Here is a 17,889-nt window from a genome sequence, read left to right as displayed (position 1 = left end):
GAGTGTACCAACAATTTCAACAGTAAACTGATATGCCTGTTCTCTTCCTAATAAAACCACCAAAGTGGATCTTGACCATGTTCTTCTTACCGGTACCCCTGAGGCGAATCAAAGCAGAATCCAAAACCAGCACTAACTGCAATATACTGTCCTCAACCACAAGTTAACAGAAGAGGGAACAATGCCGCTATGTTTAGTCTATTCTAAAATACCTACAAATTATATACAGTTGCGTTTTGTAAAACAATCCTTTTTATGGATATATTTCTTTTAACTACGGTTAAAAAAAAATTAGCTGACCAAATGAACAGCAATGTCACACCAAACAAATGATGAGTTTCCTTCCAAAATCACCTTGTGAAGAACTATGCTTGGACAATAAATGACTCCAACATGGCAGTAGAACACACAATATTACATAAGTTATTATTCACAAAACTGTTTTCGTCAAAGTCAGTATATAGCCATTTGGAATGAATTGACCACTTGTCTTGGCTGTAATGCACTGACAAAACAGTTTTATTGAAAATGCTTGATACACATTCTTGCCTGCTTTGTTTACAATAAAAAAGCACAGACAAACCATACAGCTACTCTAGCAAGCCTTCAGCTATGCAGATCTCAGTTCCATTCACACACACATCAACCTGAAAGGAATTTTGTGTCACAACACGGGCGAGTGGGGGGGTTTCATAGAAAAGGTTTCTGTATCTATGCAATGCCGGTGCTGGTCAGGCAAAAAGCAGTTGATTACAATAAAATAGTATCTACAGGTAGAACAGTATAGAAAGAGAAGAGGTTCCAGCACATGTAATTAAAGAAAGCCATAAAAAAGGCACAGACGAAAGGCCCACACGCCCACACTTAACACTGCATAGAGGACTCTGGAGCACGAGGACAAGCAAGGTAGTTAAACAGACTTCCTATATGCTGTATATTCCTGGTTATTGGGGTATGACCACCCCAGTTATGCTGGTCTTTGTTTAATGGCTCTGTCCAAAAAGACGACAAAAAATATTGTGAAGAGATAGGCGGGGAAAAAATAAACACAAAAGGCAATATGTCTGTGTATTGTAATTAGCAACAACAATGGTGCGCACTAGAATTACACACTCTTTCTCTCAGAAATGTATATCGCTGGAAGTGGAAACACCTCTGTAACAATGGGAACACCGCCTGAAAAGCAATTATATCCAAATGCATACGAATGAAAAGCTCTCATGGGAGGAGAAAACAGTTCCTCCAGGCATGTTACTGAACTCTTCCTCACCTATTCAATGGTAATTTAAACCGTTGTGTACAGCTTCTAACAATGGGTGCGTTTTGCTCGTCCAGCCTGGTGAATCTGTTTGTGCATTTCATTATAGGCTACAGAGTATTTTACTCTAATGTGCACGTCCACAAGATGTAACAATAATGAAACCTTGAACCTTAAAGTTAAAGAAAAATTATACAAAACAAAATAATCAAAAAATTGTACATTTTAGAAATTCGGGAGAATAGCCAATCTATAAGCTAACACCACAACACGGTGCGACGTGTGTGAGCTTGTAGATCTGCTTATTTTCTCTATTCATTGTAAGACATAAGTACATAGGGCTTAAGTGCTAAAAAAATAAGTGCCCAAATATGACTGTAGGAGACACAGCTCCATGTTCTCCATGTCTTTATAGTACTGTTTCACTTCCAATCTCCTTGCCATGGTTTCCCTAGCCCTTGAACTATGGCAGAGCCGCATACAGAACAGCACCGGTTGTTATCTCCATTTTATTCTTTTTTATCATCATCACCGGCTTGCTTAACACTTGGCACTAGCTTTACTTGAAACCTCCTGTAACAGTCATAAAATTATTAATAGCATGGACACTTCCTTTTGTGCTCAAATCATGTTCTGGCACTGTAGTCCAGGTAATAATGTACAGGTAAGGCTTTGAAGCTCTTTATCAACCTCAGTAAAATTTGGCAGCCAGCACGATTCTACAGTAGTTCCTTATTGCAGTATTTACCAGGCAAAATAGTCGCGCCATTCTCCAAGTGAAAACTGAAGGAAGATAATGTGTGAAATATTGCACAGAAACTTCTCAGTTTCAGTCAAATGTAAATCATAAACATTTTCAATGATGGGACTTTGATTTAATACATTACTTATGAAGGTGTTTTAAGGGTAGCTGATGGATAGAAACCTTTAATTTGTAGAGCCAGGAAACGTCTGGTTATAGAACAAAGGAAATAAGGAAAAAAAAGGAAATAATAACAATCCTAATAATTCTAATAATTTAATTCTACGGAGTGTTCAACATCATCAGCATTCATTCAAGATGGTTCTTACCAAATAACCAACAGAGGACCAGGAGGTCTGTTTGTGTTATTGTTACTGTGGTGGAATGACCATAGTGTTCTAGAGATGTCCATGTCAGTTCTAGATGCTAGAAAACCGAAAGTTCCTCTTCTTCACAGAGAAGAGGTTCCACTTCTGGGACTTTGACCAGTGGGCTGCTGTTCTTCCTGTACCTGATGAACTGGGCAGTCACCTGACATGGTTAAGGCTCACACAGAAACACTGAAATGAAATGAAATAAGACATGCTCTACTCCAGTTATTTACGGTATTTTCGTATACAGTTTAAGTCCTTAGATACCAGGAGTGTTTTTTATTTATTTTTGTGCGATTAAGTTTTCCCAAAGTGTTGTTTGTGTCGTGAATAAATCTTCAAAGAATGCAAATGTTACACAGCGAAAAAGTTACCAAATATTGTTTCAAAACAAGGCAGATTTTTGAATCAAAATAATCAACTGGTATCAATGAGGCATCAACTATAATATAGTTTGTACTATATGCATCAGCTTTGCATCTTCGATTCATTTATTCGTCATGTTCCCGGTGTGTAAAGACCTTGAGGATGCTTCTAGCCAAAGGTAGAATAGAAAAACTGGCGAGCAGTGACTGGAATGCATTTACATTTTTATCTTGTGCCTTAGTGAGTATGCAAGTCTCACAAAGACAAAAAGATAAATTCATAGAGTACGACAAGATGACATCCTTGGCTATCGGACATGGTTTCCCCTCAGACAAGTAACATTGGAGCATCAGCGAAACACAACCAAGAACACAAGACTTCAACTATGAGCATAATTGTCTCCGATGTTGCTGAGAGATGGACCGCTAACTTGCTAACTCAGCTATTATTATTAGATAGCACACTTGGCTGTGTAGTCATTTGCTGGTTCTCTGTGATAATAAATCCAAGCATCTTCTTTTTGCCTCAAGCTGCATTATACTGTGTTGTATATTTTTCTTGAATCTTTAGGGTGTTGCACTGAGATATCATCAGTTCAAAATGCTTATTGGAGCTGTTGGGCAGAAACCTTGTATCTCCATATTTAAACTTTTTATGTTTTATTTAGTTTGTCAAAAAGTACAAAAGTAGCGAAAATACAGTAGCTGCTCTACAAGCTCACAACACAATACATCGCATGAGCTTGTAGATCTGCTATTTTTGCAAAATGTTTAAAGCGAAAGTGGTTAATTCACGTTGTGAAACGTATTAACGAGAGCTTGTGACTAAATAATAACTACATTGGAGCACAGGTTCTGTTTTCCATTTCCTTAAATGTAAAGGTTTATACTTCATTCACGTTATATACTTCATACAACTACTTCAAAGATGACAGTTTACAGAGAAAATATGCAAACTAATGCCATTTATGTGAAGTCTGAAATATTCCAACTTCTTTATCCATCATAATTTACCATCAATATCATGTCTCATTATCGCCGCCGATGGAGACAGATGGGGTTATGTTTTCTCCTCATAACTTTTTGTTCTGTAAGCAGGATATCTCAATGGATTTGGAGGAAATCCATTGAGTTCTGCTAGATGGAACTGATTAACTTTTCACATCGATTGCCCAAGGGAGCTTTTGGCGGTGGGTGTGGAATTTCACAAAGGGACATATATCTCACCATGAAACTTTGTAAATTTGTAATTTCCAGCCAATGAGCAAATTAAGTGCTCGTCAACTCTCCAAAATGAGTAAATGGCAAATCTTGTCCAATTACTGTACATAGCGCTGGTGCACATGCATTTTACTGAGTGCCATATTTCTAGTTCATTCTTGTTTTAATGTAGCTTCCAGGCTGTCAGCAGGCATGACGGACTATGCCCACCAGCCAATATATAAAGGGTGATTTATACCAAGTTCCGTGTCGGTGTCGTGCACCAAAAATAGCCTATCTACAATCTCACAACACGTCACAATGCAACATGTTGTGAGCTTGTAGATCGGCTATTTTCGGCGCAACAACACGGCACACAACCAAGTATAAATCAGGCATGGACTTGCATGGACTCGTGTGCGTAAAAGGATACAAAGAAGTCGAGGACCAGGACTCCAAGGCTACCGATGAGCCACGCCAGGTGTTTGATGATGAAGCTGGTTTTGGAGCTCCTCAGGGCGGGCAGCACCACTATGACACTCAGCCCGTATGTCCCGTTCCCCATCATAGCCAGGGCGAACAACAAGTACGATGTGCCCTCTGTGGACTGGCGCTGGTACTGCAATGGACAGGGTCGTTAATGTTAGTCAACAGGCACGTTCCGTTCTGTTCCACTGACCAAGTAGTCTCTCAAGCCAGACAACTCTTCCACAATCTTCAAAAGCTACAGAGAGTCTGTAATTATGTCTTGTAAAAGTCACGAACAGGAAGTTGTTCGGGACTTTTACGGAACCGGAAAATGTTTTTATTTTTTTTTGTTTACGATATATTTTAAAATACATATTTTTATTTCAATTTCTGCTAAGCAGCAAGCTAATTAGGCTTCGACTAATCTGATCTACAGTAGAATGTATTTATGTGACTGCAAAGGGGAAACGGAAGTGTGGGGAGGCGGGACATCTGCTTGATTTTCTTCACATTTTAAACAGAAGCACTTGAAAAGTGTGTGAGCCAACAGTCTATCGCAAGAGACTACTTGTAAAGTAGTTGCGATATTCTATTTGAAATCTTACAAAAAAAGCACATCTCAGGGCAAATGGAAGGCAGGATGTGTATTGTGAGGCAGCTTGGTAACCCAACTGGCATAAAGTCAAACAGTTGGTCAACAAGTGTACTCTACTGGTACTGGAATTGGCTGGGTTAAAAGGCCACGGATAAGTCCTCAGCTCTGATGCAATAATGGGTCCCCCACTCCCTATTCTATCCTACGCAACCTAAAACCAACAGTGTACAGTGTGGAAATGTTGTTTGGCAACACAATCTGGATCTGTGGTACACTGCCGTTTAATCGTCTGTTGTTTATTTGCCGTTATAAACAGTATAAAGGGCTTAAGTAAATACAAGATTGTGAACATTTGAGATGGCAATACTAATGGAAATGTTGTGGTTATATTAAGCCACCTAATTGTTCCAAATACTCGTCAAACATTCCATTATGAATGCTAGAAGGTTGGGGATTTATTCTGTCGAGAGAGAAATTCCCATGTTATGCATGAATTTTCCGAGAGCAAATATTGACTCAGGGAACGTTTATATGTGTAACTGTCTGTGCCCAGAAGTTTCTCTGGAATAGAACCCCCAGTGAGACGATTTCCTCTAGTGATTAGCAGCAACAGCAGGCCAAGATAGTCCTTCAGCACAACAACACTATTGTCTTGGATATCTGCTTCTCATTTAGATAGACACACATACTCACACTCTCTCGCTCATTGGCACACACACACACACACACACACACACACACACACACACACACACACACACACACACACACACACACACACACACACACACACACACACACACACACACACACACACACACACACACACACACACACACACACACACACACACACACACACACACACACACACGCTATTTTCACTATTTCAGAAACTTAAAATAAAAAAAGAGTTGACAATGAAATGCCCAAAACACGTATGCCAGGTTTAAAGTAAACATTTTAACATCGTTATTACTAATTCTAAATGACAAGGTATATCTGTAAGACCGGCTCTACAGGTTGAAGCAGATGTTTGGGGTGACCTCAGTGACTTTAGTGTGCTCTTATCTCAGCTGAGATGTGCCCCAGGGCAGGGTGGCTACAACCGTGTGTGTGTGTGTGTGTGTGTGTGTGTGTGTGTGTGTGTGTGTGTGTGTGTGTGTGTGTGTGTGTGTGTGTGTGTGTGTGTGTGTGTGTGTGTGTGTGTGTGTGTGTGTGTGTGTGTGTGTGTGTGTGTGTGTGTGTGCAGACTGCAGTGCAGAGAGACTTGCACTGATTAATACAGTCAATAAAACACACTCACATTCAAGTGGACTGTAATGCAGGATGATGTCACTCGTCTCGTAAGACTAGGTAGAGCACACCTAGTCTAACGAGACGAGTGACATCATCCTGCCTTTTGCTAAATGGTCACATTTTGACTTACATTTTTATAGAGCTGGGGGAAACGTGACGAGAGGTAAAATATGGAAGCCAGGTATCCACAGACATAGCCAGAGATCTCCACTGTTTTAGAGGTACTGGGTCTCTGGGTGAAGACAAAGAGACAGACAAACCAATGGATAGGAAGTAGATAAATGGTAAATGGTGCATTTATATAACGCTTTTATCCAAAGCGCTTTACATAGATTTTGCATTACATTCACCCATTCACACACACATTCATACACCGATGGCGGAGGGAACCATGCAAGGCACCAACCTGCTCATCGGGAGCAATTTGGGGTTCAGCGTCTTGCTCAAGGACACTTCGACTCTAAGTGTGGGGAGAACTCTGGGATGGAACTGGGAACCTCACGGTTCCCATCCGGCCACTCTACCCCTGAGCCACTGCCGCCAAATAGATCAATCAACATATCCCTGACGCGTGCATCGTTTTCCCACCCGCCCACAGAAGCCCCCAGTAGGGCACCTCTAGGGATCGACTCCCGCTCATGACACTACTTTTCCAACAACCGTGGAATACTTTTTTTCACTGATAAAGTATAGTTTTGGACCGCGACGTTCGGCATGGCAAACTCGCGGTGCCTTACGTGGCTCATGTTCACTTGAGCCTACTCAGCCCCTTCCGATTTATGTACCGATGCACAGAATCGTAAATCATGTTGTGGGGAGAGCGTTTGCCCCAACTCGCCAGGCTCTCCCCTGCGTAAAACACAGAGAAGTTACTGGGGCCAGGTGTGAAAACGTGGGTCGCATCCCTGACTGTTATATCTGTTTGGCTGCCGATATGGAGGAGAGGACCTCACACGATGGGACCCCCGTACATTGAGTTCAATGGACGGGTGGTGCCATCTTGTGAGGTTCGGCACTATTACAACATGGTGATATCGTGTTCTCTTTCTTGATATCACTCATTTTTTGACTTTTTTGATGACATCGTTATGTCCCCATTATAACCTTTTAAAGATTCTCAAAAATAGCTGATCTATAACTCACAACGCATCACATCGTGACACGTTGTAGATCTGCTATGTTTGATCATTTTTCAACAGGGCTTTAGTGGTTAAGGCCTACTTGTCTCAGTTTGCGTATTTTATATGGACTTGTTAACTTAATTTGGATTCTTTATCTAAAACAAATAATTATATTTGTTTGCTAATAAGTTAATTCTCAGTTTTTTGTCATTGATTTAAACAATATATTATTCAAAACATTGATAAACTGTGGTCTAGTACTAAAGAATTTAGCATTGGTCGGGGTCTAATAGTAATAGTAAAATATCTACATGGGCTTTGTTCAATTTAAAGCACTTATACAAAGTAAAAAAAAAATTAGACACACATGGACAGACTCACCCACACACACACACATGATAGATAACTTAGTGCTCTGCTTACCTGTGTGTATAAGCTGACCCCGTCATCTGAGATGAGCTTAGGCAGAACTAGGAGAACTAATGTGGCAGAACCACACCACAGCAAACACAGCCACTTCAACACAGGGCTTTCTGAAGGACGGACACAACACACACACACACACACACACACACACACACACACACACACACACACACACACACACACACACACACACACACACACACACACACACACACACACACACACACACACACACACACACACACACACACACACACACACACACACACACAATTATACTGTACACACATACACATAATGAGTGCACTAACACTAAGCCTGACCTCGACTAAGTCGACTAGTCGACTGGTTAGTCGCGGGGGGTCCGAGTCGACTGCGTGTCTCTTAGCCGAATCTAGTCGGGAAAAAAAAAGTTTTTAATAGTTTTTTGGCCAAGTCTACACCTGCAACCACACGTAACTTCCACTTTATTCTTCTTATTCCTCGTCTTTGTATTGTTTGTGTTGGAGCGCCTCAGTGCGGCTGCAGAGTTCATGTGCAACCTCTTCCAGAGAGAGATAGAGACACTAGAAACTCTGCTGGAGACACAAAACAAACTGTGTAGACTTGGCCCTTTGAAATAAAATGTATTTTGGTCCTAAAAAGAAAAAAGAAATATATATATATATATATATATATATATATATATATATATATATATATATATATATATATATATATATATATATATATATATATATATATATATATATATATATATTAGTTGACTCTTGACTGCCAGTCGACTATTGGCAATTAGTCGCCAATTAGATTCGACTAAACAAATCCTTAGTCGGGGACAGGCCTAACTAACTCACATTAAGAGTTTGGGCAGATCTACAATGTTCTCCTATTATGCCATGCCCAGAATAAGGACACTAGGGTTCATGTGGTTACGGCTAGAGTAATCTCTCAAGAACAGATTCTGCTCTGCGTTGGAATCTGTCGGGGAAGTTCGTCATAACGTGTACGCACTGACCTACAAGTGGTAGCGGATCGGTACTCGGTATTGGGAAGGGAAAATGGTATCGGAACATCTCTAGTTAAGGCTCTCTCTTTATCTCTCCCTCCCTCACATACACACAGACAATGGATCAGCATTAACAGAGACACTTGAAACATGAAGCCATCTATAGATACTGTACAGAAAAACAACCCTATACCCTCAGTGTACCGCTGATGTGTCACTGACAAAGAGGGAGCTCACTGGACTGTCTCTCATTCACCAATACCTCAAAACTAATCACTGGTGTCCATGTGGTGTGTGTGTGTGATGACACATCTCAACTTTACTGCCCTCCTCCCTCACACCCGCCCACATAGAATGGCATCAGCATGACGAAGATGTTCCACACACACACACACACACACACACACACACACACACACACACACACACACACACACACACACACACACACACACACACACACACACACACACACACACACACACACACACACACACACACACACACACACACACACACACACACACACACACACACACACACACACACACACACACCAGTGTTGTAGCTCTGTACAGTTCTGTACTTCTATCTGCTGTACCACATGGAATCAATTATAGTCTGGAATAATAATACTGACCTTACAGTTTAGCTGTACCCCTTGATAAGACGTTTAATGCTCCACGTATATTAGATGTGAGCATGGATGTGTTACAGTATATACACAATGACAGGCCTTACTTCTGGTAGAGCTGTTTCTGATCTTATAGTAGAGGAACTGGGAGATGAGGATCATGTCCGTGAAGATGTAGAACACTACAGTAAATATCTGAGAGAGACAGGGAGACAGAGACAGAGACAGAGACAGAGAGAGAGAGAGAGAGAGAGAGAGGGAGAGACAGAGAGAGAGAGGGAGGGAGTGAGTGAGTGAGGGGGAAAGGGAGACAGACAGAGAAAGTACAAGTCAACACGTAAGCTCAAAATTACTAAACATAATGCACACAAATTGATTTTTGCTCTAGCGCTGGGGAATATATCGATATTGTGATGTGAGAAAGGATATCGTTTGGGATTTTGGATATCGCAATATTGTGATATGGCTTAAGTGTATTATTTTCATGGTTTAAAATTCACTTCAGCCCTATTTCATTTCCCAAAACAAAACCAAACAAAAATGAATAGCGAAAAGCTCACAACGCATTGCTTCAGGACGTGTATTGTCACGATATCAAGGTATTTGGGCAAAAATATCATGTGTTTGATTCAGTCCATTTGGCACAGCCCTATTTTGCCCTCTATCTAGACTAACTGATCCGATTTGGAAGTGACTGTAATGCATTGAAGACAGACACTGACTACAGTATTATGACTACACTGTATCAAGCTGAACGGAAGGCCAAAATAAATATAAACAACAATAATAATAAATCATTTTTCATAAATTGAGGCTAATGTAGGCTATTCATCACAATTCTTGGCAGTCAGAGAAAACCCCTAGAGATACAGTATATGCGTTCAATGTGTCTGAAGGCACATCTGGACAGAAAATGTAACATCTGTCTTTCCCTACAGTGGTAGTGAGGCCAGTTGGTGTATATTACCTTGTTATAGTAATACATTGTCTGTTTCACTGATGATTTATCACACAATTTTATACAGTGTGAAAAACATTTTCACACTGGTGTCCTGAAACACTAACCTGACGCTTCCAGATCCAAAGAAGCTTTCGTCACATTTGTTGTATGCTGTCTTGAGAAACTAGTTACTCAATACCGCCCCCATCTGGCAGAGTCAGGTTACTGAAACACTGCACTGTCTGATAGATTAAAACGGTGTGACCGTAACAACGCAAAATCGTTAAAATTGCATTCATATCAGAAACGGTATCACAATCACTGTAAGTATAGTTCGTACAATTACAATTTATATACAGCAATTTATCCGCATCTTTGTCACTTTAGATTTCTTTGGCTATTCAAAAATTGTAGATCTACAAGCTCATTGTAGATCTACAAGCTCATAGCGCGGCACAGAGTGCCGCGCTATGAGCTTGTAGTGCAGATCTACTATTTTTGAAAAAAAAAAACATGAAAATGTGTGCAAGTCTTTGAATATATACATTTTTAACTGAGATCTTTGCTTCTGGGGGTCCCTGGAACAAAATATTTTGAGATGGGGGGGTCCGCAGACAAATACCTATCATTTTGGGGGTCCTTGACATGAAAAAAGTTTGAGAACCTCTGATATTATAGCAACATAAGTTTTCTTCCAAAAAACTAAGGATTTAGAAGATTTGAGTTAAACAAGTTCGCTTTAAAATATGTATATTCAAAGATTTTCACAAATGTTCACGATTTTTCAAAAGATATAGCAGATCTACAAGCTCATAGTGCGGCACCAAGTGCCGCGCTATGAGCTTGTAGATCTGCTATTTTTGAATAGCCCAAAGTATTAAATAATATTGGTGGGGTAATGGGGGCTAGAACGCGCCACCCACTAGATTCATTCACCAGCCAAATAGGCTACCCAAATGCCTACTATGCATAACAGGTTTACCCGTGGCGGTGAGTGTCCTCATACACGGTATAAAAGCAACACAGCATTATGGCTTCAGTTCTGCTGTGGTGGTATCCTGTCTACACGCAACGAGAATGCCTCCACCAAAGTGCATGCTCGTGCATGCATGCACGCACGCACGCACATGCGTGCGACGTGCGCGCGGCGTGTACGGTATTTTAATGACGTCACATGCACATGCACACGGTGTGCATGTGCATGTGACGTCATTAAAATACCGTTCCACTGGGAAAAAAATCACCATTACCCACTGCCTGTACTGTACACAAGATGTAACAGTAAAGCACAACATGGAACCTTGGTGGTGACTGAGAACTTGAATCCATGCGTTGTTTACCTGAATAGGAAGCTGGCTAGTGAGGTAACAGCCTGCAAAGCTGGTCAGGTCTCCACTGAACAGGAAGAAGAGGAACCCAAAAGACATGGCCTGTTCCACTTTACCACTACGATGAGCTTCATAGACCTGACTGAGAGAGACACAGACAGACAGACAGACAGACAGACAGACAGACAGACAGACAGACAGACAGACAGACACAGGGAAGGAAAATCTTAAAAATCAACTGCCATATCAACATGTTGCAAATTAAATGAATACTGTACATCGTAATTTTATTCTGGTTCACATATAGATATATAGATTCATATATAGATACATCTGTATAGCTCCAGTCTTCACTGACCAACAACAGGTGGAAAAAGTACTCAATTTCTTTTAAGTATCAATACTGCAATTACAAGTTGTTACAAGTAAAAGTCCGGAATTCAACATTTACTTGAGTAAAAGTACAAAAATATTGGTATCAAAATGTACTTAATAAAATGTAAAAAACATATTTCGAAAATAGCAGATCTACATGGGACGCATTGTGAGCTTGTAGATCTGCTATTTTCAAATGGCCGAAATGCATATGGTGGTAAATCTATGTTTTGTAATAATAATCCAAATCAATATTTGCCTCTGAGATGTAGGACTACTAGTGGAGTAAATACGGAAAATTGGAAATACTCCAGTAAAGTCAGAAATACCTCAAAATTGTACTCAAGTACAGTACTTGAGTAAATTTACTTCGTTACTTTACACCACTGTCTCCAGTCTTCACTGACCAACAACAACAACCACCACTTCCAGACAGTGATCTGTAAGCCCATCCATACTCACGGCAGAGTGGAGAGCAGAAAGCAGAACATGGACACCAGGCCGATCACCACGCTCCAGTACTCCCACACGTTGTCCACGCACTCCTCCAGCAGATAGAGGATCCACGGCGTCCCGTTCACACACAGAGGCCGACCCACGGCCACCGCGGCCGGGTGGGACGAGTTGATAGCGGCGGCGGCAGCAGCAGCCACGTCTACAGGCTTCCCTCCTGGGAAGCGGGCGGAAGCCATGGTGGTGGCGACGACCACCCTAGCCCCCCCCTCGACCTGAGAAGACCCTTTATATCTGAGATGGATTCAAACTTGAACTTGAAGTCTGTCTGTCTGTCTGTCTGTCTGTCTGTCTGCTTTCCTCGCTCCTCTGTCCCGCACGTCCGACGGAAAAAAGACGTATTACAGCTATAATGATCGAGTCCTGTGCGAGTCGTGTCCTGATGATCCCCAAAAGGAAAACTATATATATATATATATAAGAAAAAAGGACACTAGACTATAATAACATTCAGTTCAACTTTTTTTTTTTAAAGAAGAAAAAGTGCTTGTCCTGGAACACACCATCCACTCTTTCCTCCTCCAGGGACGAGTGGTGACCTGACGCACAGGTGTCATTTGAGGAGACTGCAAGAAAATACAAACAAAAGAAAACTGGAATAACAAGAATGCAAATACAGAGCTGATAGTCAAACACTGACTACTCCTGTGATTGTTTTAGGAATCAGTGTGCAAGACAAATGAAATCAAAACCAAATCTGACAAAAAACATGCTGATTGAGTTTAAAAACATCTCAACAAAGGCTACTTTATTATCAACCGGGCCAGGCTATAAGAAAAACCTGAGAATAATAGTGCAGTTTGTAAAAGATACACTAGTTGCCCTTCGCATAAGAAAGGGAAGGAAAATGGACCAGTTCTCTATAGCCTACTCTTTTACACTGGTTTCAGGCCTGAGCTGGATTTTAAAAGTCAAATTCTGTACCAAAACACTGGAACTTGAAGCAGCCAGGAGGACAAAGGTTCAACAATCTCACTCTCTCTCTCTCTCTCTCTCTCTCTCTCTCACCTGCTACTGTTGTGATGTGTGTGTCTTCTCTCCATGCTTGATCCTGAAAGCAAAAAGATGCTTTTCCAGACGTCAGATGACTCTACAATAATGGAGGACAGCTCCTAGAATGTCATGTGTTGTTCATCAGCTCTGTGGCTACTGGCCTCAGTTATCTCATCTCATCAATAAATATATATTTATATATCTATGATCATATCAGCCAGCCAGCCAGTCAGCTGCTGAGCTGCCCCTCCCGGAATCAGTGTTGCCAGGGTTTGTGAGAGAAATAAGCAACCCCAGTGGTCTAGGAAAACAAACCCAGAAGAAGCAACTTATGCCACATGAGCACTTTAAACCTATCTATATGCGTCGGCTTTTTTTTTTTTTTTAATAATAGCCGATCAACAAACTGGATCTGCTGTTTTCAAAAACTCTAGCATTGAAAGGTGGAATATTTTTTGAATATTATTTTTGAAACATTCTAACAACACAAATGCTCCCTGCCTGGCACAAAACTTTTTCATGACAATATTTGAGAACCACGTGGTTTAAATAATAATTAAATAATTTGGAAGCAAGCCTAAATAAGCAACTACACTTTAGAAACAAGACCAAAAAAAAACAATCCGCCGCAAAATAAGCCCAATGTCGCTTATAATAAGCCGACATGGCAACACTGCCCGGAATGGCAACAACCTTTTACTTCCGTTTGTTTTGGATGTCAGGGGCTTGAGCACCCTCTGCTGGTCATTTGAAGTATGGACAATTTAAGGGTCAAAATAGTCTACATGAGGCCAAGGCTACATTTACATTGACTGTATAAGAAACAAACAAACACAAAGGTTGACTGTATAAGAAACAAACAAACACAAAGGTAACAAATGAAACACGCTTGGCTGTTTGTTTTCAGCCAACTCCTTTGTTGTTTTATTTGTAGCTATAATGTAGCATTAGCATGACAATAATAATGTCTGTCTGACTGCAGGTTGAAACTTATGGTTGAAACAGCAACCCGGCTTAATGCAACACGAACCCTGTGATTTAGAATGCAACCATACGGTTATTAAATGACCTTGGCTTACCATACCAATTATGTCATTGTCTATTGCTGTCAATGGACCACGTAAGTCATTTAGATATTGTGTTTGTTTATGATTTCATTTGACCATATTCATAAACGTGACAGAGAATACTAGTGTATCTGAAAAGTTACTTACTGTTGGTGGCTGTATAGTAAAAGTCTTTCTCAAATTAGTATCAGTCCTTATTGATAAAAAGTGTGAATTACCAGCCTATTGATTTTAAAGTACTGCTTTGTGTTTTTCCCTGCACCATTTCGACATGAATAGCAGTGAATGGCAATTGATGTACTGAAGTGTAGGCTTATATATAGTATGTTCCCCGCTTAGCTTACCTAACCCTAAACTTAACCCTAACCCTAAACCCTAAACTTAAGGTAAGTGGGGGAACATAGAACCCAGGGAACATAGGGATGAGGATGACCCTGGCTACGGCCGACAGTGCATTGCTGTCGGGCAGAAACCAGCTAACTCCATTTTGACGCTTTTGCATAAATCAGTGCTATTGAACACCCTTTACGTCTGCGTGTTGGTAAAACAAATAATTGAACCAATGAAAAGTATTAAAAAGCACTTCTGACAAAACCAGCTAACTCCATTGGATCCTCAAACTTTCTGCTAAACCAGCTAAGTCCACCAAAGGGGGGTGGAGTTAGCTGGTTTTGCTGACTCCCTTTTGACCTCCAACCTCATTGTGAGCTTGGAGATCCATTCAGCTGTTCTTATCAACGATGAACAAAACCTCCACTTTTTGTTAATTCTTTTTTCATTTCCTGATTTTTTTTAGTTAGCTGGTTTCTGCCGGACAGCAGAGATATACACTTATGGACACATTTGTTGAAGGGCAGAGGTAGCCTATTCTCTGTTCTATGTATATGTCTATGTATTCTATGTCTACAAGTCAAAACTAGATACTATGGTCCTTTATAAGCCCCCCTCCCACACACTCCTTTCCCTGTGATTACTGTCTCCTTCCATTCACCTGCATCTGTCTCCTGACTCTCCTCTCCACGTGACACCTCAACCTGTCTCCATCCATCCATCCATCATCCATCATCCACCTGTTGCTCCCTCTCATCCACCACAGGGTGGCGCCCTCACCCACGCTGAGCAGGGACGAATGCCAGCCCTGTGGGACAACTTGGAGCCGTGGTGCATGCATGGCATATTTGTGCACAAAATTGTCGTTTTAAAGCAATCTCACATAGATTGGACGTGCCTCCCTACAACCCACCGTCCTCCTACGGAGCACAGACAGGTAAGCGTTCGGAACTTCGGTCTGTATAATTAATTCACCTGCTTTGAGGCAGCTTTTTGTTTTAGCCATCATGTTATTCTGTATGAGACGTGCTGCCGGGGTTAACGTATGAATGCCATCCATTCCATTCCTGGTATGCATGTATGTGGCCGAATGAGACACGACGAGTGCATCTCTGGTCTAACGCTCTGTTAGGAGACGGTGCTCTTCCCATGGACTGAAAACTTCACTACTGTGCGAGGTCTCCAACTTTAGTAAAACATAAAGGAAACTATTTCGCTAATCCTTGAAACAAAGGCTATTTTGTGTTGTTGAAAGTATATTCTCCACGGTGGGAAACGTTTCAGGACCCCCCTTCTCTGTATAATACACTTTTCGGGCAGAAAATAAAATATGTCCGCCAGACGGAAATTATTTTAAATTACTCGCCTGCGCCCTCTACAGATCTGGTCAATATAAATTACCATTGACCAGATCTGTAGAGGGCGCAGTGGAGCACATACAGTCATTTTTCGTCTGGCGGACATATTTTATTTTCTGCCCAAAATATGTATTTATACAGAGAAGGTGGGGTGTTGAGAGGCTTCCCACCCTCGATAATAGACTTTCGACAACACAAAACAACCTTTGTTTCGGTGAGTAGCGAAGTAGTTTAGTTTATTTTCTACCAAAGACGGAGACCTCGCACGGTAGTGGAATTTTGGGTCTAAGAGTAGAGCAGCGCGGCTGGCAGAGCGTTAGAGAGAACTCTCTAACGCTCTGGTCCAGGCAGGGCTAATCCAACAGCAGCCTATTGACCATTAGCACTCGTCTAGTCGACTAGTCTCCATCCATCCATCCATCCATCCATCCACTCCACAACAAACCGCGCAAGTGCTTCATTGCCTGCTGGTGCACGATAATTGAACGTTATTGAACGTTTAACCAAAAAAATGAATGGCGATTAATATTCGCATTATTATTTACTCAATTATGAATTGCGTTATGTTATGTTACATAAGGTTAGGCTAATGACGTATAATTGCATTTCGGGCACTCGTTTGTTTGCAGACACTTCACTCATTCTCTATCCCAGTCCCAGTGGTCCGGGGACCACCAGTGGTCCTTGAGGGGGAGTCCCCAGCCAAATTAATAGTTAGGAACCTTATTATGTGTCTGTAACTTTGAGAGTGTACAAATGGAACCATTTGTAGACTCTCAGAGTTAAATGAACACTAATGATGATACAGTGTAGATTAGGGACCCCCAAGAAATCAAAATGGTTGAGTCCCTCCCTGGCACATCTTTTCAAATGGGGGTCCGTGGGCTAATATGTGTCAATTTGGGGGTCCTTGACGCGAAAAAGGTTGAAAACCACTGCTCTATCCCATTCCCTTCTCGCTTTCATATGGACATGTAGTGGAATTAATGATGTATTATTAATCAGACGTGGACGATGCACCTAAACGTATACGTTAAGGTGCATCGTTTAGTCTGATGTCTGTGTGATACAACAGGCATCCCCACCAAGCTGATACTATCGTGTCTGTCGCTCCTCCTTGCTTCAGTCCCAACACATTCCTCCACTCTTCAAGGTCAGAGAGAGAGAGAGAGAGAGAGAGAGGGGGGGGGGTATGCTGTAGCTTATGAAACTACAGAACAGGTATCATCAGATCATGTTGGGGGCTACCACAGTGATGTAAAGTAACTAAGTACATTTACTCAAGTACTGTACTTAAGTACAATTTTGAGGTATTTTTAAATTTCTACTCCACTACATCTCAGAGGCAAATATTGTGCTTTTACTGTGCTTTTTACAATGATTTGAAAACTTTAGTTACTAGTTAATTTGTAGATTTTGATTATTATTACAACCTCTCCAATGAATCATCACCTTACCGTGGTGGAGAGGTTTGTGTGCCCCAATGAACCTGGGAGCT

At 41.2% G+C, this 17,889-nt stretch overlaps 1 protein-coding gene across 1 annotated transcript; it reads right to left on the bottom strand.

The window, feature by feature from the left end:
- Positions 1–496: 496 nt before the first annotated feature.
- Positions 497–13,875, bottom strand: LOC308085112 (lysosomal amino acid transporter 1 homolog). The gene is made up of 8 exons (XM_080428189.1): positions 13,652–13,875; positions 12,593–13,209; positions 11,768–11,897; positions 9,595–9,682; positions 7,842–7,951; positions 6,428–6,529; positions 4,370–4,555; positions 497–2,531 (listed from the first exon to the last, which is right to left on the bottom strand). The coding sequence occupies exons 2-8, from the start codon at positions 12,820–12,822 to the stop codon at positions 2,427–2,429; spliced, it is 951 nt and encodes a 316-aa protein (XP_080284315.1). The 5' UTR covers positions 12,823–13,209; positions 13,652–13,875; the 3' UTR covers positions 497–2,426.
- Between the last annotated feature and the right edge of the window lie 4,014 nt (positions 13,876–17,889).

Source organism: Gymnoscopelus braueri (genome assembly GCF_963280865.1).
Source record: "Gymnoscopelus braueri genome assembly, chromosome: 5".
NCBI classification, from domain to species: Eukaryota; Metazoa; Chordata; class Actinopteri; order Myctophiformes; family Myctophidae; genus Gymnoscopelus; species Gymnoscopelus braueri.
This window is presented reverse-complemented; position numbering and strand designations above follow the sequence as displayed.